This window comes from Varanus komodoensis, unplaced genomic scaffold, assembly GCF_004798865.1.
Source record: "Varanus komodoensis strain SLA01 unplaced genomic scaffold, ASM479886v1 scaffold2, whole genome shotgun sequence".
NCBI lineage: Eukaryota > Metazoa > Chordata > Lepidosauria > Squamata > Varanidae > Varanus > Varanus komodoensis.
Window position 1 is genome coordinate 60,942,188 of NW_025335568.1, and position 25,459 is coordinate 60,967,646.

The 25,459-nt window shown below is 42.1% G+C and overlaps 2 protein-coding genes across 8 annotated transcripts in view; one reads left to right on the top strand and one right to left on the bottom strand.

Moving 5' to 3' along the window:
- Positions 1-7,318, top strand: part of THUMPD2 (THUMP domain containing 2) — a 17,601-nt gene extending 10,283 nt beyond the window's left edge. For 3 of the 5 annotated variants that reach the window (XM_044429213.1, XM_044429217.1, XM_044429218.1), the window contains exons 7-11: positions 1,795-1,866; positions 2,040-2,154; positions 3,144-3,224; positions 3,873-3,990; positions 5,912-7,318. In XM_044429213.1, coding sequence (XP_044285148.1) covers positions 1,795-1,866; positions 2,040-2,154; positions 3,144-3,224; positions 3,873-3,990; positions 5,912-6,263 — 738 coding nt within the window. In that variant the 3' untranslated portion in view covers positions 6,264-7,318. Of the gene's footprint in view, positions 1-1,794; positions 1,867-2,039; positions 2,155-3,143; positions 3,225-3,872; positions 3,991-4,130; positions 4,293-5,911 lie in introns of all 5 variants that reach the window. The other 2 variants (XR_006414612.1, XM_044429214.1) reach the window with 2 other exon arrangements.
- Positions 7,319-7,494: 176 nt separating this feature from the next.
- TMEM178A (transmembrane protein 178A) lies at positions 7,495-24,940 on the bottom strand. 3 transcript variants are annotated; one of them, XM_044429624.1, is made up of 6 exons: positions 24,821-24,940; positions 24,496-24,663; positions 19,271-19,444; positions 13,702-13,815; positions 12,795-12,932; positions 7,495-9,440 (listed from the first exon to the last, which is right to left on the bottom strand). In XM_044429624.1, the coding sequence occupies exons 5-6, from the start codon at positions 12,898-12,900 to the stop codon at positions 9,199-9,201; spliced, it is 348 nt and encodes a 115-aa protein (XP_044285559.1). In that variant the 5' UTR covers positions 12,901-12,932; positions 13,702-13,815; positions 19,271-19,444; positions 24,496-24,663; positions 24,821-24,940; the 3' UTR covers positions 7,495-9,198. The 3 variants fall into 3 exon arrangements, with proteins under 3 accessions (XP_044285559.1, XP_044285562.1, XP_044285561.1); XM_044429627.1 differs by lacking the exon at positions 19,271-19,444; XM_044429626.1 differs by lacking the exons at positions 24,496-24,663; positions 24,821-24,940 and adding an exon at positions 22,160-22,310.
- Between the last annotated feature and the right edge of the window lie 519 nt (positions 24,941-25,459).

Sequence of the window (25,459 nt, forward strand, 5' to 3'; positions counted from 1 at the left end):
CCTCCCCCCCCCCCCCCCCCCCCCCTTGGCAACACACTGACTACACAACCTCATACACAACCTCAACCGTGTCAGAGCTAATGAGCAGCAGCTTGTGCCATCATCTCCTGGTACCGATACTACTTTCTGAGCATACACATGGCTCCTTTGCGCATTGTTCTCTGATGCTCCGGTGCTGGGGAGATACAGGGGTGACTTGGCTTGCATGCCAGCTGAGAAGTCCCTCCTGGCCCGCTGCACCACGTGGGCCAAAGGTTCACCAACATTGGCCTAAACCTATTCTTTTTGGAAAAAGCCTTAGTTAGTAGTTTTTTCCGTATTTAGAATGGGCAGAAATGGTGAGCAGTGCATTAAAAGCTACCCAAGGAAGTCTTTTCCAAAATCGCCCACTTTTCCATGGAACTTTACCCCTCTGTTAGGGTTAGGGGTGTGCACCAGGGTAGGGTTAGGGTTGGAAAAACGAGGTGTCCTGGCAAGGTTTTGATGGTTGTGATGTGTTTAGAATGGGCGGAAATGGTGAGCTGGGCAGAAAAAGCTACAAAAGGAAGGCTTTTTCAAAATCATCTGCTTTTCCATGGAACTTGAGCCCTCTATTAGGTTGAAAATTTTTTTTTAGGTTGAAATTTTTTATTTAAATAAAAACATAGCCCTCTATTAGGGTTAGGGGTGTGCACCAGGGTAGGTTAGGGTTGGAAAAGCGAGGTGTCCTGGCATGGTTTTGATGGTTGTGATGTGTGTAGAATGGGCAGAAATGGTGAGCTGTGCAGAAAAAGCTATCCATGGCTTTTCCAAAATCGCCCACTTTTCCATGGAACTTTACCCCTAAATTAGGGTCAGGGGTGTGCACCAGAGTAGGGTTAGGGTTAGAAAAACTGGATGTCCTGGCATGTTTTTGATGGGTGGCATGTGTTTAGAATGGACAGAAATGGTGAGCTGGGCAGAAAAAGCTACAAAAGGAAGGCTTTTCCAAAATCGCCCACTTTTCCATGGAACTTGAGCCCTCTATTAGGGTTAGGGGTGTGCACCGGGGTAGGGTTAGGGTTAGAAAAACTGGATGTCCTGGCATGATTTTGATGCCCATTGTATATACATACCAAGCATCGAAACCATGCCGGGACACCTCGTTTTTCTAACCCTAACCCTACCCTGGTGCACACCCTTACCCTAGTAGAGGGGTAAAGTTCCATAGAAAAGAGGACGATTTTGAAAAAGCCTTCTTTAGTAGTTTTTTCTACCCAGCTCACCATTTCTGCCTATTCTAAACACATAGCACCCATCAAAACCATGCCAGGACTCCTCGTTTTTCTAACCCTAACCCTACCCTGGTGCGCACCCCTAATCCTAATAGAGGGGTAAAGTTCCATGGAATAGAGGGCAATTTTGAAAAAGCCTCCTTTAGAAGTTTTTTCTGCTCAGCTCATTATTTCTACCCATTCTAAACACATCCCACCTATCAAAACCATGCCAGGACTCCTCATTTTTCTAAACCTAACCCTACCCTGGTGCACTCCCCTAACCCTAGTAGAGCGTAAATTGCCATGGAAAAGTGGGCAATTTTGAAAAAGCCTACTTTGAGTAGCTTTTTCTGCGCAGCTCACCAAGGGTTTCTCGTTCCTGCCGTGGCAGAAGTGCCATAGGTTTGCCACCACTGTCCTTGATTAATTCTCTGATCAAATAAAGCCCACATGGTTCTTATTTCTTGCTTCCTTTGAATATATGGGTTCTATGTATCAGAAGAAAGAATTTTTCCTGAGTTACAGGTGGTGCCGTGTTTGTCTTTTTCTTTTTCAACAGGCTGGTGCATTTGTTTTGGACCCTACCTGTGGCCTAGGAACTGTCCTTCTGGAAGCAGCCATTGAATGGCCGGTAGGCTGTGTTCTAAGAAAAATTATGATTTTTGCCATTTGGCATTGTAATCTCTTGTGACTGTGATTTAGATCTTTTGGCCAGGTTTCCTTTTAGAATATGTAGAACATCTCGCTGTCACTTACTTTTTCAATGTTTATATGAACTAATATAATGATTGCTTTCCTCTTCAGAATGTGCATTATTTTGGGATTGACATAAGTGATTCACAGCTACAAGGAGCCTACTCAAACATTAAATCTGCAGCCATGATGGATAAAATTGAACTATTGAAAGCTTCCGTGACAGGTAAAAGTTGGCAAGAGTTTTTGGTGCAAAGAATACTTCAAAGACTGCGGGCTTTGTTTTTGATTATTATTGGAAAGATAATTTGTAAGATGTTGACAGATGTTTCCTTTATAGATCAACAGTGTTGACTAAAATAGGGTAACCAGGCTTTAGGTTTCCAACATTGTTCTGTGCAACCTGAAATCTTTGATTTGATAAGAGTTATCTTCTGAATCATACGGTATCTCTTTGGAACTGAGGCTGGAGACAGAATGTTCTTCCTAAAGTTAAAGGTGGTTTGGAAGAGATAGCACTCCTGCTTGTGGAATGTAAACTATCTGTTTTTCACTTTAGAAAACAAGGCTTTTATAGTGCTACAAAAACCTGTTTGACTATCAGTGACAGCTATATGAACAGCTGCTATTATTATTACGTTGCACTGCATTGCTTTGCACTTCTAGACCACCTGTAGCCAGAGCTCTCTGGGAAGTTCACAACATTTAAGTCACCCATCCAGATTTCAACCAGGCCCAACCCTTCTTTGCTTCCAACCTTTTACCTTTCCTAAAAGCTGTTGTCAATCTCTAGCTTAATATAACGATATAACCATTTCTGTTAACTGACAAAAAGAAATTCATTTGAAAATCAGGTAATATATATTATTAATTCTTGGAATTTATCTAATTATTCTTATGCTTGAGTTCTTGATGACTGGGATCCTAAGTTTGTTATCATGTCCAGAACAGGGTTCTGCTCATTGGATACACCCACCAATGGATGCAGAGGAAGTGAACTTTCTCTGTAGCCTCTGTGAAAATCTGCTCTGGTGGGTTTGGAAATACACTAGAATGGTTTCAGTGGGGGCTTCAGGCAGAGGAATTGGCAAAAATTGCTCACCCCTCCTCACATTCTCATCTGCTGCATGTCCATGAATGGAAGAGGCCATTCTATTCATGGATGTCTACTCAAGATACAAGCTAATGCTTCTAATGTTAAATCTTTATTGACAGTGCTCCATGAATGGGTCAGTAAACTAAGGGTTTCATTGGATATTTACCTGCACCTCTTGGTCAGCCTTTTTGAGAGAATAGGTATGTGTAGCATCAGTGCCTCCTAGACTGCGTCACCAACTCTTGTCTGTTTATTCCATTAGAGGAATGCAGGGTTAGGTATTGAATAATTTAGGCAATAAGCATGTGTTTATTCACCAAAAATGGTTCCAGAGCAGTTGACACATTTGGAATAGTATACAAAAAAGATGTATTCTGCCCTTCAGGTGACCTAAAATTATTTTTAAACACACATTTCCTTTATAATCTGAAAATCTCTCCCTGGAACTGATTAAAAAAACACACAACCTCGCTGGCTCACTGAAAGGGACTTGTTTTACCTATTCTTTTGTTGAGGCCAAGACTGAACCTTCACAGTAAGGCTTTAGATGGTTGCAAGCTTTTTTTAGTAGTGTATGCTACATTTCTTAAGTGCTGTGGAACTCTGTTTCCATTATCCACATTCATTACTTCACCTGGCAAAAGATTTCATTTTTTATGCTTTTGACTTGCACTCAGCTGATGATTGGGAATGCAGTGTTAGTCAACTGTTAGTATTTGGTTGGTATATATTAATTATTTTTGTACTCAAAAGAGAATAATGACTGGGAATTTAACTGACAAAAATATGTGTAATGCTACAATTCTGTCTTAATTCAAGCTCTGTTTAAATGTGTAATATCTCCATAGCATTGCCATTTCCTTCGGAAAGTATTGATGTTGTTTTGGCGGATATTCCCTTTGGAAAAAAGTTCAAAATAACAAAAGACATGAAGATCCTGCCAGATGTTTTTCAGGAACTTGAAAGGTACTTATGTCCCAATATCAGAGACATAAAACTGATATAGCAGATTGAGACCTTGCTGATGATGTGCAGGCCAAAGGCAAGTCAGTATTGTTAATTAGGTAAAAACCATTTCATTTCATTTTTGTCATATTACCTACTAGATCATGACCAATCATGACCAGAAAAAGCAGATTGCTAGAAATGAGCTTAGGACCGTGTGGATTAATCAGTCTGCAGACAAATCACCAGTGGTCCCTCCAGTCTCTCCTTCCTCACCCGCTCCTTGCTGCAGTATTGCAGGGGGCCCTGTGAGAATGAAACAGGTACCCCTCTGACAGCTCGAACTGTGAGAAAATTTCAGCTTGTTATACCTGTTGCGAGTCTCCGTTAGGTGAACAGGATTTGTGCCTGAAGTGCAGCTTCAGCAGGAAAAACATGCAAGCCTCTTTGTATTCATTGCCAAAAAGGTGATGAAACAAATATTTTTAAATTCTATTTTTAAAACTATTCCTATAATTATTATTATTATTTCTGTACTTCCCAATATCTGGCATTCTCTGTACAGCAGTTGATTTAAAATTGTGAACCCTCCAGAGAGTTTCAGCTATTGGGTGCATAGAAATGAAATTAACAATAATAATACCATCCTGTATAGCATTCTGATGTTTTAATATGAATCTCTTATTTCATGCAAAGTATAGCGCTATAACACCATAATGCTATAATATTGTTTTTATGTTGAGATAAACCTAGAATATGAGTGTTTTTCTTTACATTCCTTTTATTTAAAAAATCTAGCTGCAAAACAATAAAACATTTGATTGAAAATATTTTTAAATCAGTCATAAATAACAATGCATTATACCGCATGTGTGCTGAGTTGTGAGAGATTGCCCTTTAAAAATATGAAAGCGTAGCACTAAAGACATCTAACATGTGAAGGTTTTGCTTCTCTTCCATTTTATTTAAAAATAGCTTTTCTCAAAACATAAAAAAGATGGGAGAGCCACAAGGAAGATATATAGGCCGACAGTGATTTGGATTAGCATGTCATGCATGACATAAGAGTAGGTAGGGGAATTCCACACTAAATCCCAACTGCCAAAGCATTCCCTAGTGCAGATGCATTTTAACTTTCTTAAAAGAATTTTATTTGTGCTGCCAAGTTATGTATTTTCTGTGGCAAATGAAAATGCTGTTTTTGGCTGTTCTGATCTCTCTGGAAGGGTAATCAATGTGGCAGCCAGCAAGTCCCCCCACTTCTTGAATGGCCTTGGTAATCAGACATTATTTGTGGTCAACAGTCCTTTCACTTCCCGACACACACAAAAGGCTTAAAAGGAAGAGATCAAGTTTTCACTTCATGTTGGTCTTTGCAGACACTGGAAAGAAGTAGGAATCCCTCTTCTTTCTGCAGAGTACGTAAATGACCCCTCATCATTCTTAAGGTCCAAAGTACTTTGGCAAATGCAGCACATTCAGGGCTGGGAAAGGCAATGTCTTTCTGTACCCCCCGTCATGATGCAACAGGCCCTGTCCATCTCCAGCTTGTCTGCAATGCACAGAGATCTCAAAGGAGGGGTGTCTTACGTTCGAACAGGGATGGCTGTTGCAAGGCAAACCTTTATGGTCACCGAAAGTAACTTGGCAGGGGCACTTGCAGAACCCTGATGGCTTCCATCTCTGCCCTTTATGAGGTTATCGCATCATGAAGGATGCCCTAAATTGATGCAAGTAAATGGCTGCCTGTCTAGTATTGTGTAGAAAGAAATGGATTGAGACAAGACCTGTTTTCAAGAAGAGCACTTCTCTTGGTGTAATTTGCTGCTTCCATATGGAATTGTTTGATACGCTGCATGAAAACATTCTAATAGGAATGGCAAATAATGTTGAATTTAAGCAGGAATAAAGCAGTAACTCTCTTCTATGTGTTGTTTTTCAGGGTGGTTTGTGCTGGAGGGACTGTTGTGCTCTTACTTAGTCAAGAGCTCTTTAGAAGCCTTCCTAGTGGCATTGCCGATGATCCTCAATTGAAGAATCACAACTCTGTAGCTGCTCATGGTGACTGCACCCAAAATGCCACTGTATCAGTCAAGTCAAATACTCCAGAAAAAAGCATTAGCCCCAAGACTGTTTCTTCATCTGCTCAAGTCACTGGGAAAGAACACGTTAGCAATAAAAGGACAGCTCTTGGCTCTCTGCTGCTGATAGAATCATTTGAAGTGAGCCTAGGCAAAACTGATGCGTTCATATGCAAGTATAAGAAGATAACAGACAGCCCTGCAAGAATGTAGCAGCATCCAGCCAGTGTGCATGCTAGTTTGGAGCTTGTGCTTAAAATATAAATCCAGGGCCACTGAGCACTGCTGAATCAGCATGCTGGGCAGTGTTGCACTAGTTTTCAGGAAGGCACCAGTGGAGCCCAAAGGCATACAGAAGTGGAGCATAACTGAAGGCCTTGTCTTCTGACGTTAAAGGGGTGCATGCCTCTTGACTGCAATGTTCTGTTAATGGACTGCTCTCCCCAGGGAGTCTGACACCCAGTCTTAATGGGAGCTTTTATTAAGCTCTTTTTAAATACCAGCTGCACTATTTTTTACCTGCCTTCCTTGTGGTTAGTGTGTGCTATTCTGTCTCTGCTGTCTTACTCCTGTGTTGTTTTGCTGTTTTAAAATTGTTTTTAGAAGTTTTAATGCCTCCCACAAGAGCTTTTGTTTGTTTTTATAGAAGCACAGATTTGTTCCCAAAAAGGAATTGGAGAAGTTATTTCCATTACTTTGAAAGGAAATGAAAAGCTTCACCGAAAGATTCAAGATATAGGCCAGTAAGAATGAATGATAAGGTCCTGCTTCCGTCCTTCTGCCAAGGAATATTTATGTGTTGCGCCTCCTGATACTATCTGGAAGGCCATAGGATTATTTGGAATCCCAGCTCTTTGACCTCAGGGCAAAGATTTCAAAGGCTGAGCCCCAATGCACACCTTTCATATCTGGCACATGAAAAGAAACATGCCAGCTGATTCCCCTCATTGCAATTGAACCTTGCAAGAGAAAAGGGGGGGCGCATGCTGTGAGGAGAGGAGGCTGGGGAGGTGAACTTCAGACAACTCCACTGGGCAGCCCAGCCTCACTTCCTTGCAGTCTCTAGGATTAAAACTGAATGACCATCTAGCAAAAGTATCTGGTTTGCGGTGCAGTGGTGGCAGATGTCACTGCTGCTATCATGCTTCTTTCATAGGATGCACAGAAGCTCCTGAGGCTTATGTGCTACAAGAGACCTTATTTTATCTTTGTATGAGTATACCTCCTTGTGTTCAAGTAAATTTGAATAAAACTATTTTTAAAGAGCAGTCCAAGATTACTTGCAGTATGTTCTTATTAATGTGATTTGAAACTTACTTTGTCTATATATAAGTCACTGGTTAAGTCAATAGCATTATAAATACAGAGTAAACATAAAAAGAAGCAGGCTTTCTAAACATAACGCATGGAGTTCAATTGATAGAATTGGTCTACACTAGGTAACTGAGTTTAAAAAGCATGATGTTTTATTACTGTACTTTTACTATAGTAATGTTTTATTATTTCATTTCTATATCACGTCACAGTTGAAGTTCTCTAGGCAGTTTACATAATTCACAGTTTGTAGAAGATTATGAAGTGTTTTAAGCAGTGTGCCCTTTTTGCAAGGTGGTACTTATAAGATATTGCCACAATACACCCTCCTATATTCTCAGAAGTTCCCCAGATGCTAATATCATCTGTTTTCTGACATCCAAGAACATTGGTGATGCAATGACACAACGTTAACCCAAACGACATTTGCACCAAGCCCAATATTCCATCATGCCATTTATGCAGGCAAATTTTGGTGCTAATAACAAGCCAGCCGGCAGCTAAGGAACTTCATTGGCTTCAACTCCGTATCTGAGTAGAGAAGATGGCTCTACAGAATAAATAACTACCAGCGGCATAAAGTTGTGCCTGTTCTTCTGAGAATTCATATACCAGTAACAATTGCCAAGAAAGTGAGGGTGTGCCCTCAGCCTCACAGTACTAGAAATTATCGGGAACGAATTCAATGAACATGTCTATATCTGATGTGACATTGTCTGGTATTAGGACTCCACTGATTTGACAGGTAAACAGGCATGAGCTTTGTGCACAAGGCTGCTCTGTATGTTCCACTTCCATATAGGCAGCTTACAATGCTTTCCAGAAAGACTGAACTCCACACAGTCATCTAAATGGAGACAAGGGCATTTTTAACTCATGACTGTATTTTTGTTTTAAATTTCCACTGCTGTTCAAGTGGACCCCATATTCAAGTCACCTCAGAAATTTTACAAACACAAAGGGAGATGTTCTGCCACTAAACCAGTTTTAGACAAAGAGGCTGAGTTTATACAATAGAAGTTACTTCCAATAATACTAACAAATGTGATATAATCTGTTTCAGAGAATCTCATTTATACATGGTATTTAGTTTCATATGAAATACAAAGAGGTATTTCAAGGAGATACATTACAAGCAGGAACACTGCTATCTCAGAATAGTCAAATCAGTCATAACTTTTTCCACATGGTTCCCATTCTGTATGGTTCACTGAAAGGAACCATCCCGTCCTGGAGCTTATCCCCTTCCAATACCTTTTCCTACATTGTTTCTAAGACAACTTGCCCATTCCCTTCTAACATTACTCTTCAAAGAATTTTATACATAATACCATTCAGGTAGCCACTGGAGATACTTAATAAAGAAGTGAAGACATATTTCACTTAAATAAAAAGTTTAAACTTAAGTGTAATTAACATGGATCAAGGATAATAAGGAAATATACTTACCACATGGGGTGGGATTTTTTGGCAGTTGTGGTTTTTGTTATCACCTTATGTACCAACCTCTACTAAATAAAAACAGCCCTAAATTGTCAACACAGTTTTCCTATCCAAGTGGGATGAGCCCTGCTTAATTCATGACATGTGCTTCTATATTGTGCTGAACTGAAGCAGTCAGTTCTAGACTTTTGCAGCCTGGATGTTTTATTTCAGTCACCCTGCAGGTAGAGAAGAACTCTGTATTTCCTGGCTAGTAAGACACAATGATTGGCATTTAAGGGATCAGGGGTTTTTGTGCTTGGGTTCTGAATTTAGCTCCCTTATAAATCCTTGAAGACTATTCTTCAGATCACCTGTTACTTCACAAGGGGAGATTATCCCCGATAAGCAGTCATACAGAAGAGTCTCTGGTAGACTTTAGGTGGCTAATCTTTGTCCTGCTAATGAATGGATAAGTGGTGCAAAGACATCCTGCTGCCACAGTGAGGCCCAAACTGCACCAAGCACAGAATATAGACCAGCTGTATCCATGTTCAACGTCATCCGGAAGACCATAGAGGAATTTGGGCAAGCGGTTTAGGTCATAGGAGACACTTGCTGCATAAGTGCAGAGAGAAATAGTGCAAAAGATGCCTGCAAATGACAAATCACAGTGTTGTGGTTAGTTAATGTAGAACACGGAGAACTGCTAACAGCTCAAAACAGCCTTAGACAAATCATAAGGCTGCACCGTACTAAACAATGACACATCATTTTGGAAAAGTTGCTCTCTGTTATGGGAATGCTATTGGGCACAATCTTAGGCAATTTCTCACAGAAAAAGACCTACCACTCCAGTGATCCGACATCTAAACATGTGTAGGACTGTACTCTTAGCCTGTTACTGAAATGAAATGTATGCTTAAATCAGTTTTTTAAAAATCCTGATCAGAAAGGTGCACACTTGCTAATAAACTATTTATTAAGATGTGCACGTTCAGTCTAAAACAACACTTTTAAATCCTACTGATTTCAACAAGATTGTACCTGATGTTCTACAACAATGCACCTCTGAGTGCAGATTTTGCCTATCCATGTCTCATGGCTTTCAATGGGATTTGCAGGTTACTGCACATTCTGCCACAATTAATCTTGTTGAAACATCAATCTGTTGCCTTTCAGATGTGGATTTCAATTCCCATCAGCCCCAGTTGATGGCTAGGAATCCCAGGAATTGTAGTCCACAACATCTGAAAAGCACTTGGCTGAGAAAAGCAGCTTTAAAGTATGACTGGAGTGGTACTGTGCTGTCCATCAGTAGTTTTTTTAATCATATAAACATACTAAATTTGCAGAACAAAGAAAACTCTGATGGAAAGCCTGATTTCATGTAATTCTCAACAGCTGACATTTTTGTGTGAAAAATAGTTGGAAGATTTTCCTTCTTGAGAACTGCTCTAATATTTATCATGGACTTCCCACCTTCCTCCCACTTGAAAGAAATGTCTCATTCATGCAGAAACAAAAAGCAGTCTAAGGGAATGAAAATTTTTAGCATTGCGAAACCAAAAGAATGGAAGCTGTTCTGACAGACAGTACTGAATTTACTATAATTCTGAATTTATTGACAGAATTAAAATGTTAGGCAAAATCCAGGATGCATATCTTGAATCTATTTCAGGCATCAGACTCTAAAGCGAGACTTGGGGAAATTCTTTTTCCGTGAGGCTCTGTATTCCCTGTGGGGTAATCTGTCAGCAGTCAGGTCACGGCTTAAACTGGGTAGAACATCCTTTTTCTCCCTCTGCCCTTTCTGCCATCTGATCCCCTCTTCATCTCCTGTACCCTCGACAGATCGCTCTTGCTGATCACCTGCAGAATGCACTTGTAGTTAAATCAACAGACACGTGTGCCCTGAGGCTGCCCCTGTGCTCAGCAGGGAAACGGCATTCCTTCGGTGGCTTCTTCCCCTTCAGTTCTGACTGAACTTGAAGGAGAGGCGATCCTCTTGACCCAAAACTGTCAGCACAACATAGAAAGAATAGTCTACTATTGCTAAGCCATTGGTTAATCTAACCCAGTATTATCAACACTTGACACTCAGCTGGGGACTAAACCTGGATCACAGGCATCTTTAGAGAGCAGGCCCACTTACGTCAATGGGACCAAAGCAAGCTATGACTAACTTGTCTCACTGATTTCAGTGTGTCTAAAGGAAGCATGACTAAATATGGCCCATAATGCCCATATTTATAGACACGGTATTTTAAAATACAGTCTTTCCAGTGAATGGCCCTGACACTGGAAGGTGTACTTTTCAGTAAACTTTTTCTTCTTCCAGCATCTCTTTATGGCTTCTCTTTCCCACTTCACTCTTCTTTCTTTTTCTTTCAGTTCCTCACTCTGACATGAGATGCAGTAAAACTTGTATAGCACCAGACACATACACAAATGGGGGATATGTCATATGTCAAACCACAAAGGGGATTTCAGACTCCACGTTTACTTCAAAAGTGTTAGTACTGATGAGGTTAACACAATGCAGACCCCAGTGCGGGGAGTTCCATAAATTAACATCAGACACAACACGACTGCCATGCATATGACAGTATTTCTGCAGTTACCACCACAAATATTATCTTTACACTTGCCTTTCAGCCATGTATGGTTCCCAAAGTAATTTAGAGAAATAAATTCAAAATTGTGCACTCTCTGGGGCGTATGGAGGGATTGATGGCAGGTGATGACCCAGTTAGCATAAAGTATAGGAACAATCTATATCTTTCAGTACAAAATTGTCTACCTAGGAGCCTTGCCTAAGCTATGATTATGTGCTGCATTTTCATGGATCTTTAAACGCAGAGCCATAGAAGTAGTTCACCTATTATTTGCTTGCCAAGCGAAATGCCAACAACATGCAGATGTACCCACAGCAATTGTGGTTGTCATGCACATTGTGAAGCTACCTTGGTGCGGGGAATCAGAGCCAGAAACAGATGATGCCTGTTTCTTCTTGCATCATCTTACATACCCAATTGGTTCCATCATGCAATGGAAAACAAGACTTTTATGAAAGTAGAGGTTTTAATGATATCCCACATGTTTATGAAAGAATAACTTGTGTTCCATGGAGTCCTACCACAACCTGGCCAGTAAATACTCACTTGTCCCCAGTGAAAGTATGTGCTAGCCAAATTATTTTGAAACCTGAGTCAAAAAATCCCACAAGCCCTTCTCTTCTCCCCTGGAAGTAAAAATACTACAAAAATAAGTAATGGCTAGTTTGCTGTCCTTTCTTGACACTCACAATGAGCTTCCTGAGGCAGCTGCTTTGCTTTGCTTTGCCTAACAGCAGGGCCGGCCATGGGCCCTACACACTTTGCAGGCAGTGATGAAATGGCCCCTGGATTCAGATCGGCAATCAGAAGTCACTCTGAGGAGGAGTCAATGTAAATGGATTGCAGTGTCCAACACAGAGCTTTCATGTAGCCATAAAGTCAATCGGTATTTGCTTGGTTTAATTGCTGTGAGAAACCCACAGGGTAACAAGTGAGATCAGTTCAGACATGAAATGAGTAGGCATCAGCCACTGTGAACTTCATCTTTCTGTTGAAGTTAATTGGGATTCCTGGGACTTCTCTGGCCCTCCCTCCTTTTTCTCACCAGCTGCTTTTCACAGCTTCTAGCAGCTTTTGGCACCTTCTAGAATTTAGGGAGCCCTCTATAAAATCCATTGTGTTAGCTTGTGCTCTGGCTTTCAGCTTGGGGCGAGGAGTGTGCTAGTGGCCAAACAATCTAGAACCCCAGAGCCATGTCCGTCATACTAAGAAGCCCAGTAGCTGAAGGGAACTGTGTAAAATTTTCTTTGCATGTGTATTGATAATCTGCACCCATTTTCCACCTTTGCATTCAATAACAATCTTTCATCTTCCTGTCTCTTCCTGATAATCCTCTACATTAAAGTAAGGGGGACTTGGCTGGGCCAGGCCCCCTGGGATAATACAGTACCTGACATAAGGAAAAGGAGGCCAGCAACATACTGTGTGAGGCTTTCCTCCCAAAAGAAACTGACGGTAGTTACGATGCACCCGCAGAGAAGAACGGCTGCTGCCATCCCAAGAAACCCTGCTGTGATTCTTCTTAGATCTGTTTCCAGAAGTTAAAAATGAGGAGGAGATTAAATTAATACTGCCAGCTCAAGTTAAAAATTATATTACGGCTGTAATCATATGCACAAGTCCCTGGAGTAATCCCTCCTGAACCCAGTGGGAATGAATGTCTGAATAAGCATACGTAACGTTGCAGTGTAAGTGATTTGTATAGCTCTCTACTGATAAAAATAAACCTCTTTTTTCCAGCACAGTGCACCTTGGTAGGCTGCACTTAGGCAGAATGTCCCAACAAATTTTTATTAAGAAACATACTCTTTGTTTTTCGGGGGGAGGCAGCTTGAGAAAAATTTTCCTTTCAATTGCTGGAAAACATATGCACCCATGTAGCTGAGATGAGTTTGATCTACAGATCACCATGGATTTCTCAGCACCACTGTTAGCCTGTAGAAATGTGAATCCATTGCGTTTGCTGTCCTTTTCCTTTTATTCTCCTTTTATTGCGATGGGTAGTTAACAAAACTGTGCAATAATGCATTTATTAACATAAACAGGTCTCTTTTTTAAGGTTACTGAATGTGAATTCAGTGTGAACTGAGAAGGGAAATGCCCTGCACTCTTCTCTGTTACTTTTGCTTTGCTGCTGTTAAAAACCTAGGTAACAACTTGGATGTCTGATTTTGCAGAGTATGTGCAAAGTTTCTTAGCCTGCATGCAATATTTGGTGGTGAACATACTGGTTACTATAAAAGTAAAACATGATCTTTAACATAAAGCAGGTCACTTGCACAATTTGAAGTACTTACGTAGCAGGTGCCATTCATCCTGCTGAATGGTCTTGGTTAAATTGAACGGGATGTTCCGTAAGCGTAAAGGTGGAGCAAAGTGGTACTTGACTGCAGTGCATCTCTGAGCAATACCTTTGTGAAAGGAAATGGCAGAAATGGTTAACTAATTCCTTTGCACTCATAGGCCTTTTTCTGTCTTAACTCACATTGGATTATGCATCAATTCACTTTAAAGCTTTGTTTTTCTGAACCTCTGCATTGCAAAATCAAACCACGAATTACTGCCCCAAGATCACTGTTTGTCTTTTAAAAGAATTAGATTGGAATTTCATGATACAGCTGGCAGTTTTTTTCTTTGGTTTTCAAAGACATATGTGAAAATCATTTTCAGTACAATCCTATGCATGCTACATTAATCTTATAAGCCCCCCCCCCCGAGTTCAATAAGCTTACTCCTGTGTAAGTGGGTACAAGATTTCACTCCTCCACTTCTCTAATTAGTATATTGCCCAAGAAAGATGTTGGAAAAGCCTTGACTGTTTTGAAAGGCTAGTGGATTAGTTAGTGTCCTTGCTCTTATTGTGCCTTGTGCAGGTTTCGACAAGCTCCTGCAATGCCCAGAATTCTCCAGCCAGCATGCCAAGAGCTGTAGGACTGCCTAACCATGCATGGGATTGTGCTATTTCTTCCCTTTATTTGTTTGTTTGTTTGTATTTATTTTTCCATTTCTAAGCCAAACAGATCAAATGAGCTCCCTCAGTGCCATACAACAATAAAATAACAGCCAAGCAATTAAAATTATCATTAAAAATAACCAGTTAATAACAATACTAACATAACATAGGCTAGGTCAATTCCAAGAAACAGGTGAGGCAAACAACCAAACACTAAAGTACAATAAAATTTAAACATCAAAAAACCCAATAATAAAATCAATTGTTAAAGTTATTACAGATATTAAAATAGGTGGAGAAGAGCTATGTTATTTATCCTTCCTGCTTGTTCAGCTGCCTGATTTGTGTGATAGCAAAATGGGGCTTATGGAGGCATTGATTACACTACCTATAAACCAAGTTCTGTGGGTGGCATTCAATACATGCGAGGAGATGACATGTACAGTCAAACCTCAACTTCCATGGGATTAACTTTCGCGGATTTAATTATTTGCAAGTTTGTCTTCAACGATTAAATGGGATTTTGTCTGGGGGCGTTTTGGAGCTTTATGACCTAATGTGAAAAATCTCACATGACACATATAGCCTAGAAAATAGATAAAAAATATTTCCAACTTTGTGGGGCAAAACAGTACTTGGCATTAGCCATCTCTATTATGAGAGTTTGGAGGTAGATATTTTTAAAATGGTTTTTAATTAATTTTAGATGTTTGTGTTCAAGAGATGTTTCTATAAAGCCAACATGCCCAGGTATTCAGAAGGCATGAACCTGGTGGTTCAATGTGGACTTTGGCCCACCCAGAGAAACGCCTTCAGTGTAAGAGCTCCATTGCCTGGAGCTCCCTGTCTCTTTCCAGCACCTCCAGAAAACCCTTATTTCAGGAATCCTTCCTTGGCTCACCAGCCACTGTTTTACTGATTTTGTGTTGTTTTTTTAAAGTGATTTTATCTGATCCAACTTTTATTCCTCACTGCTCCAAAAGGTCCATACTGGAATATGGAGCAATACATAAATCTTGTAAATAATTATATAAAGAAAACAAGTACAAAGATGCTTTCTCTGCCTCTAAATAAAACAAGGACATGGGAAAACAGTTCCCCCAACTTTTGGTTTTCCTAGCTTTTTCTGCACAGATAGATCCCTAAAATTGCCAGGAAAGCCACAAGTGGTTGATCTACAAGTGCACAAGCCCCTAAAGGAATGTGTGATGTACCTTGCTCAAGTTTTGGCAATTGCAGTTCCTCTTTGTACTCCCCCAGCATTCACAAAGCCATTGTTGCATCAGTGCCACAAATGACTTCCAGCGTTGCTACTGGCACAGGATTGCATGGCAATAGATGGCTGATTCTCTGAACACAGACATGGCCCTGCAAGGATTACACTATTCTCTTTGCAAGAGATGCCCTGGTTCATTTGCACATTTGAAACTCTCTGTCCAGGACAGAATCCCATGTGTCAGTCCAATTTCTGCATAATGCTGAACTCCTTCAACTCTACAGTAAGTCTGTAAGAGCAAAGTGCTCAGGGGTTAGCACAAGAAACCAGGAAGAAAGTTAATTTGCCTAAAAGCAATACAGTCTTCAAAATGTTTATGTTTCACTTCTGGCAGAATGCAAGGATGGAACAAAATTGTTTAGTTGTGTCAGAGACATGAAAAGTTAAAGAATGCTGGAATGTCCGTAGAACAGCAGCCTGCAGTTTTAGACTGCAATATGGCAGAGAGGTTGCAAGATGATGGAGAGAAGCTGGAAATGTTTCTTCTTTTATAAAACCGGTAAGAATAAGGAAAGAAATGCTATTTGTGAAATCAAAGGAGGGACATGGAGACTTGGGTGAGAAATTACAAACCGACAGGATAATTCCAGCCACTATGTTTAGTTTGTAAAGTTAATGTTCCCATAGCACCAAGCAGGGCATAAAAGCATTAATCGTTAATTGTATGCTTTAAATGACTTGGTGGTTGTAAATCAAAGGGGAGATGCGCTCAGTTTCCATCTGCTCCTTTACAGTGGCCGCAGAACCCAATTAATTTGGCCCTTCCGTGTATCTAGTCTATTCCCATGACATCCTGAAATGACTAGATAGCCAATAAACCAAAGCTGAATTGAATTTTGACTGATAAACTGTAGACTATGCTTATTTTCAGATCATTTCTTATGCTATGATCCTCAATCCCAAAACAATAGTTAAAAATGATTTATTTCTGAAAAGATCTATAGCTCCTTTCAGCCCACAAAAGGGGCCCAAAAGATAGTTCACAATACTAAGCATAACTGTTAATACAATAAAAATAGGGAATTATAAATATCTTCAAAAGACCACCAAAAGAACTTTCACAAAATGGAATAGCAACAGTTTAAAAATGACTAAGCATTTGACGAAATATATTTGCTTAGCTTCCTGACACCATAAAAGACATGGTCAATTAACCTTCCTTTGGGAGAGAGTTCCTTATTATGGGTATTGTCACCAAAAAGGTCCTACCTTGTATCACGGCCAGGTTGTCCCCCTTGGGAGCACAGCAAAAATCAAAATGTCTGATGGCAACCATAACTGATGGGTACATAGATTCGTAAGGAAGCAGGCAGTCCTTCAAGTATCTTGGTCCCAAACCATTTCAGGCTTTATCAGTTAAATTTATTTTTATTACAGTATTTTAACAAACAACATCTCAAACTGGAAGGGGGGCAAACTGGTGAGACTATAAGAAAAGCAACTGGCCTGAGAACCAAAATCCAACAAAGAGGTAGGGTCTAAGGTTCAAAACACAAAAAGATTCTTTAGAACCTGGTTCAAATAATGGAATTGGAGGACAGAATTTCACTTGACCAGTGAAGCCCTCTTTCATTAGCAGGTGCAGCCTCCCAAATCAATAATTGATCTTAAACTTTATTATCTTAAGAGATAAAATAAAAATCAGGAGAGGACGAATCCTGGTGCATGCCAAGAGCAATGTCCATTCTTTTGGTTCCTAGTGCCTACAATGTTTATCCTATTTGTCCTGCACAAGGACTTAAGCCTGTGGATATGCTGACTTAGATAATGTTCTGGCCATCCTTTTCTGTCAGGAATCATTGCTGTAGCATGCAGGAGAACATTTAGGGTATTCTAAGAAGGGTCATAAATAGGATAAGCCTGAGAAAGCCTTGCATCTATTGCAAGGAAGGTATTTTCTTCTGCTCTGTAATATAGTTAGCTATAAATATTAAATGGTCTCCCTAGAGAAACAAGCAGAGAAATGTCATCATGAGTCTGCCGATTATGATCATGAAAGCACTTAAAGCAATATCTATTTTTACATTTCGCTACTAATAGGGAAGTGCAGCTCCTAACTGAGACTGACATGAAATCCACCATTTCCGTGTGCACAGCACGATTTTTTAAAAGTAGGCTAATTCCCAAGACAATCTGGTGAATTTATGTTTGCACTTTTGGTGGCACTACATTGAAACAGTTCATTAAGATGAATACTGTTTTCTTGTGCCTCTGTCACTAAGAGATGCCACACATTATCTTAAGGAAAAACTTGTAATCATAATGATTTAGATGAAGGAACTATCCATCAAACTCTGATTTGTTCTTGGTTGTCCTTGGGCTATGTATGCCTCTTGCACTTTCAGGTCAAACTAGCAACAACTCATGGACTTGGACATCAGTGGAAGACAGTTCATGCACTGGCTAGGAGCCTAACCAGCAACTAGTTTTATGGAAAAGCTGTTTTTGAAACAGAAAGCAAGGTGAAAGGCCAAATTGCAAATTCATCATCCAAAGTGAAGTCCAGTAGCACAGCCTCTGCATATCCTTTTTAACTGGAGGTTTACAATTGGGAGAAAGGAAACATATACTTAATTTGGTCCTCAGGTCTCCAATTGCTGATCCTCACCCTAGGAGGTTGGGTTCAATAAGGGGAAGCTCAGATGCCAATCTACTCAGCACTAGGAAACCATGTGGAAGCCCACTCTGATACTCCTGAAGAAATCCACACAAAAAGGTGTTTTTCCTTTCTTTTTTAAAATTCACCTATTACTAAAACAGGCAACAGAACTTCCTTCTGATTGGAAGCCAGGTTGGTGCCACCTCCGTTCTCCTTCCACCAGCAAGCAAACATATGTTTGTTCAGGCAGGCTTCTGGCAAATCAGTTGGTCTGCTCTAGAAAGGTGTTTTAATTGGCTGCTTATATCTTTGTTGTGTTTTTCATGTATTTGTCTTACATTTAAATTAAGATATTCATTTGACTTCAGTTTTATTGTTAACTACCTGCAGTATTCATAAAAACATAGAAACAGAGCGAGTCAGAAGGGATCTCCTGGGCTATCTAGTCTGACCCCTGGCTCTACCCAGCTCCACTCACGACATGCCAGAAAGGCAAGATATAAAACAAGCAAACAGGTAAGTATTTTTCTTATTATTTATTTAAAACCTTTCTTGGCCAATTGTCAGGGCAGGAAATGTATAATGATAAAATTAATATAATAATATTAGTATTAAATTATGAATACTAATAATACTAGAATAGTATTAAAATGACAAACATTAAATTAACAACAACAGAAATCAGCATGAGACAAAACCTGTAACACACAAATGCAGTTACAACCTACCGTGTAGCAGGGAAAGCCTAATATAAACAAGAACCTTCCTGAAAGCCTAGTGATGAAGCCCGACAAACCCCCAATGGCAGCCGATTCCAGAGGTGTCAGGAGACTGCAGAAAAGGCCTCTCTTGCGTACTTGCCCTCCTTACCGCCCTTAATGGTGAGCAAATAAGAAAGGCCTCTTTTGCAGCTCTGAGCAGGCAGGCAAGCTTATAAAGGTAAAGACAGCCTTTGGGTAATTTGGTCCCAAACCATTCAAGACTTTAATGTCAAATCCAGCTCTTCCTCCCGCAGCTGCTCATGATTTGGCAATCTACCTGCTTGACCCCCTGCAATGCTTTGGTCCACTTCCCAATGTAATGGGATCTCACTGTCCTAGGGATCTCATTTCCCAAGGAATCATTGCAAGCAAAAATGTCACACTTGGAAGTAGAGAAGTAGACGACGATGCTAGTGCCTCCTTATTAGCCTCATGATTAGGCTACTTATTCCTAGAGGGGAAAAGAGAGCATTATCAGTGAGGGAACGTATGCCTTTTTCAGTAAACAGGAGTACTGGTGATATATAAGAAGTATATATGCCTGGAAAGAGGAGAAAACGAGGGAAGCCTTTGGAACTCGAGGAAATGGATATAGGGTATTACAATGTACCCAACTGGAGTGATTAAATTGGCTTACAAGAACCCCATTCACAAGATCAAAACAGCTGAACAAGTTTTGCATATTCAACACCCAGGCACAGCTTGTGCGCCTAACCCATCTATAACCCATGGGCTGCACAACATGACAGGTTGTCAGGCACTGAATATTCAAAATGGCTGCCTGCACGAATCACCATGTTGATCTGTTTGTGTGAAAAGGCCCAATTCCTAAATAGAGGGATCACATGATTTTCCTGTGGTGTGTTACCAGCCAGTTGGCTTATGGCATGAAGAGCTCCAAACTTTTTGTCTTAGGTAGAGGCTTGGACAATAGAGTCATGAGGTATTTCCAGATGGGGCTTTAGTTACGTAATGACTTTGTCTCATCCATGGAATTTTTTGGGGGTGGTGGTATTCACATGACACACACTTCCATTTCTAATCGTCTGCTTCTTCCACCTTTTAACTTACCACAGAAAATCAACTGTGCAGGGGAAAAACAGAATAGCTGCCCAATGTCTTTCGACTGGTAGTGCTCAGAGCCAGCTTTCTGATACCACCCTGGAACTTGTCCTCAGAAGCAACGAGCAAAAGCCGGAGGGCATGAGCAGGGCTTAGGATTAGACTTCTTCATGGCTCCCTTCCTCATTTTCCTCACCATGCATAAACATCAATATCCAGCCTAGGCATCCTAAGGCTCTCTGCATGCAGGGCTCCCAAAGCTTTTGGGCCCCATACGCACATTTGAGAAACTGCTGTGTGCACCACATGAAAATGCCTAATAAGTGGATTGCCACTTCGGCAGCAACCTGTCATGCCTGTAGATAGGGTGTAATTTATTCAGCGAAAACTTTTGTGTTATGTCTATTGGACACCACAATGACTCTTTGATGAAAGACATCTACTGGCCTGCCTTTCAGATGAATCATCTCTATACTTTTTGACACTCACACACATATTAATATCGCACCTCTGTTCATATTGCAAGGAATTGCAGGTGGTTTACATGGTTCTCCTCATCTCCTGAGAAGGAAGGAGTCCCTGAAGAGCCTAGTGCTGGGAACAATTGATGGCAAAAGAGGAAGGGGACGGCAGAGAATGAGGTGGCTAGATGGAGTCACTGAAGCAGTAGGTGTGAGCTTGAGTGGACTCCGGGGGATGGTGGAAGGCCTGGAGGAGTGTTGTCCATGGGGTCGTGATGGGTCGGACACGACTTCACGACTAACAACCTCATCTCCATTTCACCCTCATAACAATCCTGTGGCGTAGGTTGTTGTTACATGTCATTAAGTCGTCTCTGACCTACAGCAATCCTATGGATGAAAACCCTCCAAAGTGTGCTGTCCCTGACAGCCCGACTCTGCTCTTGTAAACTCAAGGCTGTGGCTTCCTTTATGGAGCCAATTTATCTCATGCAAAGAAGCATGTTGTTTTTGTTAAGCGCCATCAAGTCGCCTCCGACTTATGGTGACCCTGCGGATCAAAGACTTCCAAAATGCCCTGTCCAGTCCTTCAAAGAGGCATATTGCCTCTTGATACTGGAGGTAGCACACAGCCTTCCTACTGGTAACCACGGATAACTTTCTCCTCCACAGTTTTAAAGCCAGCCGTGGTAGCCATTTGGTGGTAGTGAATTCTATAGCTTAACTCTTGAATCCCCCACCATTCACTTTCATCGGATGGCCATTTTTATGAAAGGGATAAACATTTTCTCACAACTTCCTTCACAATTGTCATGCACAGTTTTTCACATCACTATCATGTCCCTCTTCCCTTACTTTCTTTCCAAGCTAAAAAGCCCCAAACCTTTCCTTATTGGAGAACTGCTCAGCCCTTTGATCATGTTCATATACATACATATATATAGAGAGTGCACACACTCGCAGCAGGCCATGCAAAGAATTTGCTCTATAGTCATATCGTAAATTTATATTGGCAATGTTTTAAAAATTCTTTTCCTAATTATCCCCAACATGGACTTTGCCTTTTTCATAGCAGCCAGTTATTAGTTCAGTTTTGTAATCTGCCACCTGAACAAAAAATAAGACCCCTTCTCTCTTCAGTCATTTGCAGTTCAGCCCCCGTCCATGTAAATGAGAAATTCTGAATTTTTTGCCCCAATGTCCATTACACTGGATCACAATGTGTCATATCTGGCATTTCTGTGCCAGGTTTGGAGAAATCCTCTTGGATTTTGGTTTTATATCTTTTTATTTGAACCACCCTACTATTAAGGCACAATCTTATGCACATTTAGACAAATGCCTACAACTCCCAGCATACCCTAGCCAATGTGCTGGGAGCTTACTGGGAGTTGGACGCCCTTTTTCTGGCTAAGCTTGCATTGGATTGTGCTTTAAATAATTCTGTGCCATCAGCAAATAGAGCCACCTCACTGCTCACCCCAGCTCCACATTTATGAACATGTTAAAAAGCCCACTATCACACCCCCAATATTTATTTCTAATATAATAAGAAAGAGGAAAATACTGTGAGTGAATGCAGTACTGCCTATAAATGGCAATAATGCAAAATTAAATCAAAAGAAAAAGAAAGAAGATCATACCACAAATTAAACACTACCAAACAAATGAATATATCAGCAGGAAGATGTAACTGGATTCTCAGATGCATATAGCGCTGGAATGTGCAGGTTTCTTCTTCAGAGCACTAACTGACCAATATGCAAGATCACACAAATGTGAATATCCTTCTCTTGCTCACATGTGCTACGACTTGGGAGAGGACAAAAAGCAACTGGGATCAGTGATATCCAAGGCAGCAGGGAAGAGGATAAGGCAGGATTGTATTTAGGGATTTAAATATATTTTGCAGGTGGTCTATGATAAGGAAAGAATCACAGGTGATTGTGATGACAGAAGGAACATTCCAGCCCCTTGCAATTCCTTCTTTCCTTCTCACCCATCTCCTTTTCTTTTACTATTGTTAACAATAATTTACATCAAGAAATTAAAGCTCTTAAACTGCAGGTTAAAAAACAGCCATTTCCAGCTCAGCACTTTGTCCAATATGAATAATTTTCTTGGTGTTTCACATTAGGAGTGGCTGCAAAACAAAAGAGAATAATTAAGCTTTGTCTGTCGGGGGTATAAATAGGGAAACCAAACGTCACAGTGCTAGTTTCTTGGGCTAGGAGGCCTTTCCTATCTCTTTGTTGAAAGGTGGTGAATGGTTTTGCCTGCTTAGGGGGAGAGTGAATGCTGTCTCTGCATGGCAGTTCACTGAACAGTCCCTATTTTATTGTGAAGGGAAGGTCGCAGCGCCTTTGTATTAAGAGGAAAGCACAGTTGCTGCAGTGTATTTTCAGGATGGAAAGATACTCCTGGAGAGTGAAAAAGAGGCTGCATGGAGTGCAGCCACAACAGGAGGGAGTTTCAGAAGGGTCTGTTGCAGGAAAAGCTGCACAGCCTTGTTACGCTTTAAGGACTCACAGGCATTTCTTGCGGCATAAGCTTGCATACACACTGCCAACTTCATCAGATGCACCAAGTGTTAACCTCACTTTCTCAGGAGGTGGTGGAGGGGACAGGAGATGTTTTACCAGAGGGAACTGAGATGCAAAAAAGTATAGACAGTGATGGCTACCTCAACTGCTGCCATTCACAGAGGTTGCTCTGTGACAATACAGGCATCATTACAATGCTGAACCAGTTAACACCTTTGTCTTTAATCAAACCATAGAAAATAGCGTTGAATTGTTCTCCAGCAATTTCATGTTAATATCTGGCTTTGAAAGTACTACATTAAAGAATGACAATTCTCAGAACATCCTGTGAGTTTGAAATGTCCCGTCCCCTCCCACCTGCTGGTTCTCAAATAGGTCCATTCCTGATGCCAGATTTGTGTCAATGTACTATTTTGGATAGAGACTGGTCCTTTTGCCCAAGGCAGCATGCTCCAGAGCATTGCCAAATGGGGCCAATGAATGGTGCTTTGTCAGGAAAACACACTTCTAAAACAGATGCCTATCAGAGGCACGACTCTGGCGTTTTTGCACAGAACTCAGAATGGGGTGTGGACACATGATCACCCAGCACTCTGATGTGGTGAATAGCTCATTGGTTCAAGTAAGGAATTAGGTGAGGGATTTTTCTTATTGTTGGCTGTGAGTCCTTATGTATGCTGTCCATGTGTCTGTCTACAGTCATGTATATTTAATGGTTTTTAATCTGTGCAGACTGCCCAGAGTGCTTCAGCTATTGGGCAGTATAGAAATGTAATGAATGAATGCATGTACAATGCAGTGAAGAATGGGAGGGTAAGAAGACAATGTGCCATATGTGAGGATAAGGAAAAATAGATCCAGAGTGCTAAGTTGTGCACACGAGGGGAATGGGCTGTTCACATTGTCCATGCACAGAGAAGTTGATGGATATGTTTTGCAGATTCACTATATACTGTATCTGTGTAGTACATGCGGTTCATGGAATGAAAAGATGATGGATGAGCACGAACTGGAAGATTCATGGCTAGTTTAGGGGATGTACTAAGTATTCGCCTGTGCCATGGTCGCTATGCAGTGCCCTCCACCACTGATGCACAACGCCAACTCTTAATCAATTGTGCCTTTCCCTTTTTGTTATAATTGTTGTGTACCACCACAGCAGAAGGGACACTAGGGCAGAAAGCACAATTCAAGAACAGCAGCAGCTGACTTACTAGCACCGGTGTCCTGGAGGGCAGGCAGACAATGACCACAAGTGACAGGTGTGCAGTCCAACACAATGTGAAATGGAAGAGGTGAGATCGCACAATAAAGCAGCAATGCAGCTTTAAGTGATTTTGTGTGCCAAGTCACTAACTTTGCATGCAGGTAGCACGTGTGTGTGTGTGTGTCTGTGTGTGTGCAAAAGGCGTGCTCATGTGTACACTCACACGCACCCACAGAGGTTGTGACCTGAGGTGGGAAACCGTTCTGTTGACGCCGCAAGGAGGCTTCAGGAAGGGTTGCAAGGCGAGTCGAGCGGGGAGGAGAGACTGCAGGGATGGCTCCGATTTAAAGCCGAAAGAGAGTTCGGTGTGAATGCGAAGTCCTCGGGCCACCGTGCGCTGGAGTAAAGAGGACGGAGCACATGACGACCGGTATCGTGCAGTACTCCACCGCTACGCGTGGGCGGGGAAGGAGGCGCATTTGGCGGCGGCGAGGAAAAGAAGGCAAACTACAGCCGGCGGCGCCGGCGCCAGTTCCTTCCCCCCGGACCCTTACCTCTCTCCACCAGGCTGTCGAGGTCCCCGTCGACCCCCAGGAAGTAGCATTTCCTCCAGAGGCCGGCGTAGCTGGCGAAGAGCGGCCGGCCGCAGCGGGACTGCAGCAGCCCCAGCCCCAGCAGGGCACGCCAGTTGTCCAGCAGGAGCAGGTCCCCGGCGGGCAGCGCCGCCGCCTCCGCCGCGCCGCCGCGAGGGAGCCGCCGCTTCGCGTCTCGCAAGGGCAAGTGCGGCAGCGGCAGCAGGCGACGGCGCGGCTCCGGCGAGTGGGCGCTGCCGGCGCGGTCGTCGCAGCGCTGCCGGTGGCGCCGCGGGTCCGTCTCGTACCAGTGGTCGGTGAAGATGGCCGTGACCAGCAGCGCCAAGGCGCAGAGGCTGAGGCACAGGCTGAGCGCGCCCACCAGCGCCCGCCCGCCGCCCATGGCTCGCCCGGGGCGCCCTTCGCCCGGCACGCGGCGGCGGCGGCGCCGTCAACGGACGCCCTTCCCGCCGTCAGGGCCGCCGCTCACGGCGGCGAGGCGAGAGGCGAGGCGGCCGGGAGGGAGCATGGCCGGCGCCCGCGCGCTCCCTCGCCGCGCCGCGCGGAGCCACGGACTGGGCAGGCACTGACGGCGGCCCCGGCGCCCGTCCCTCCGTCCCT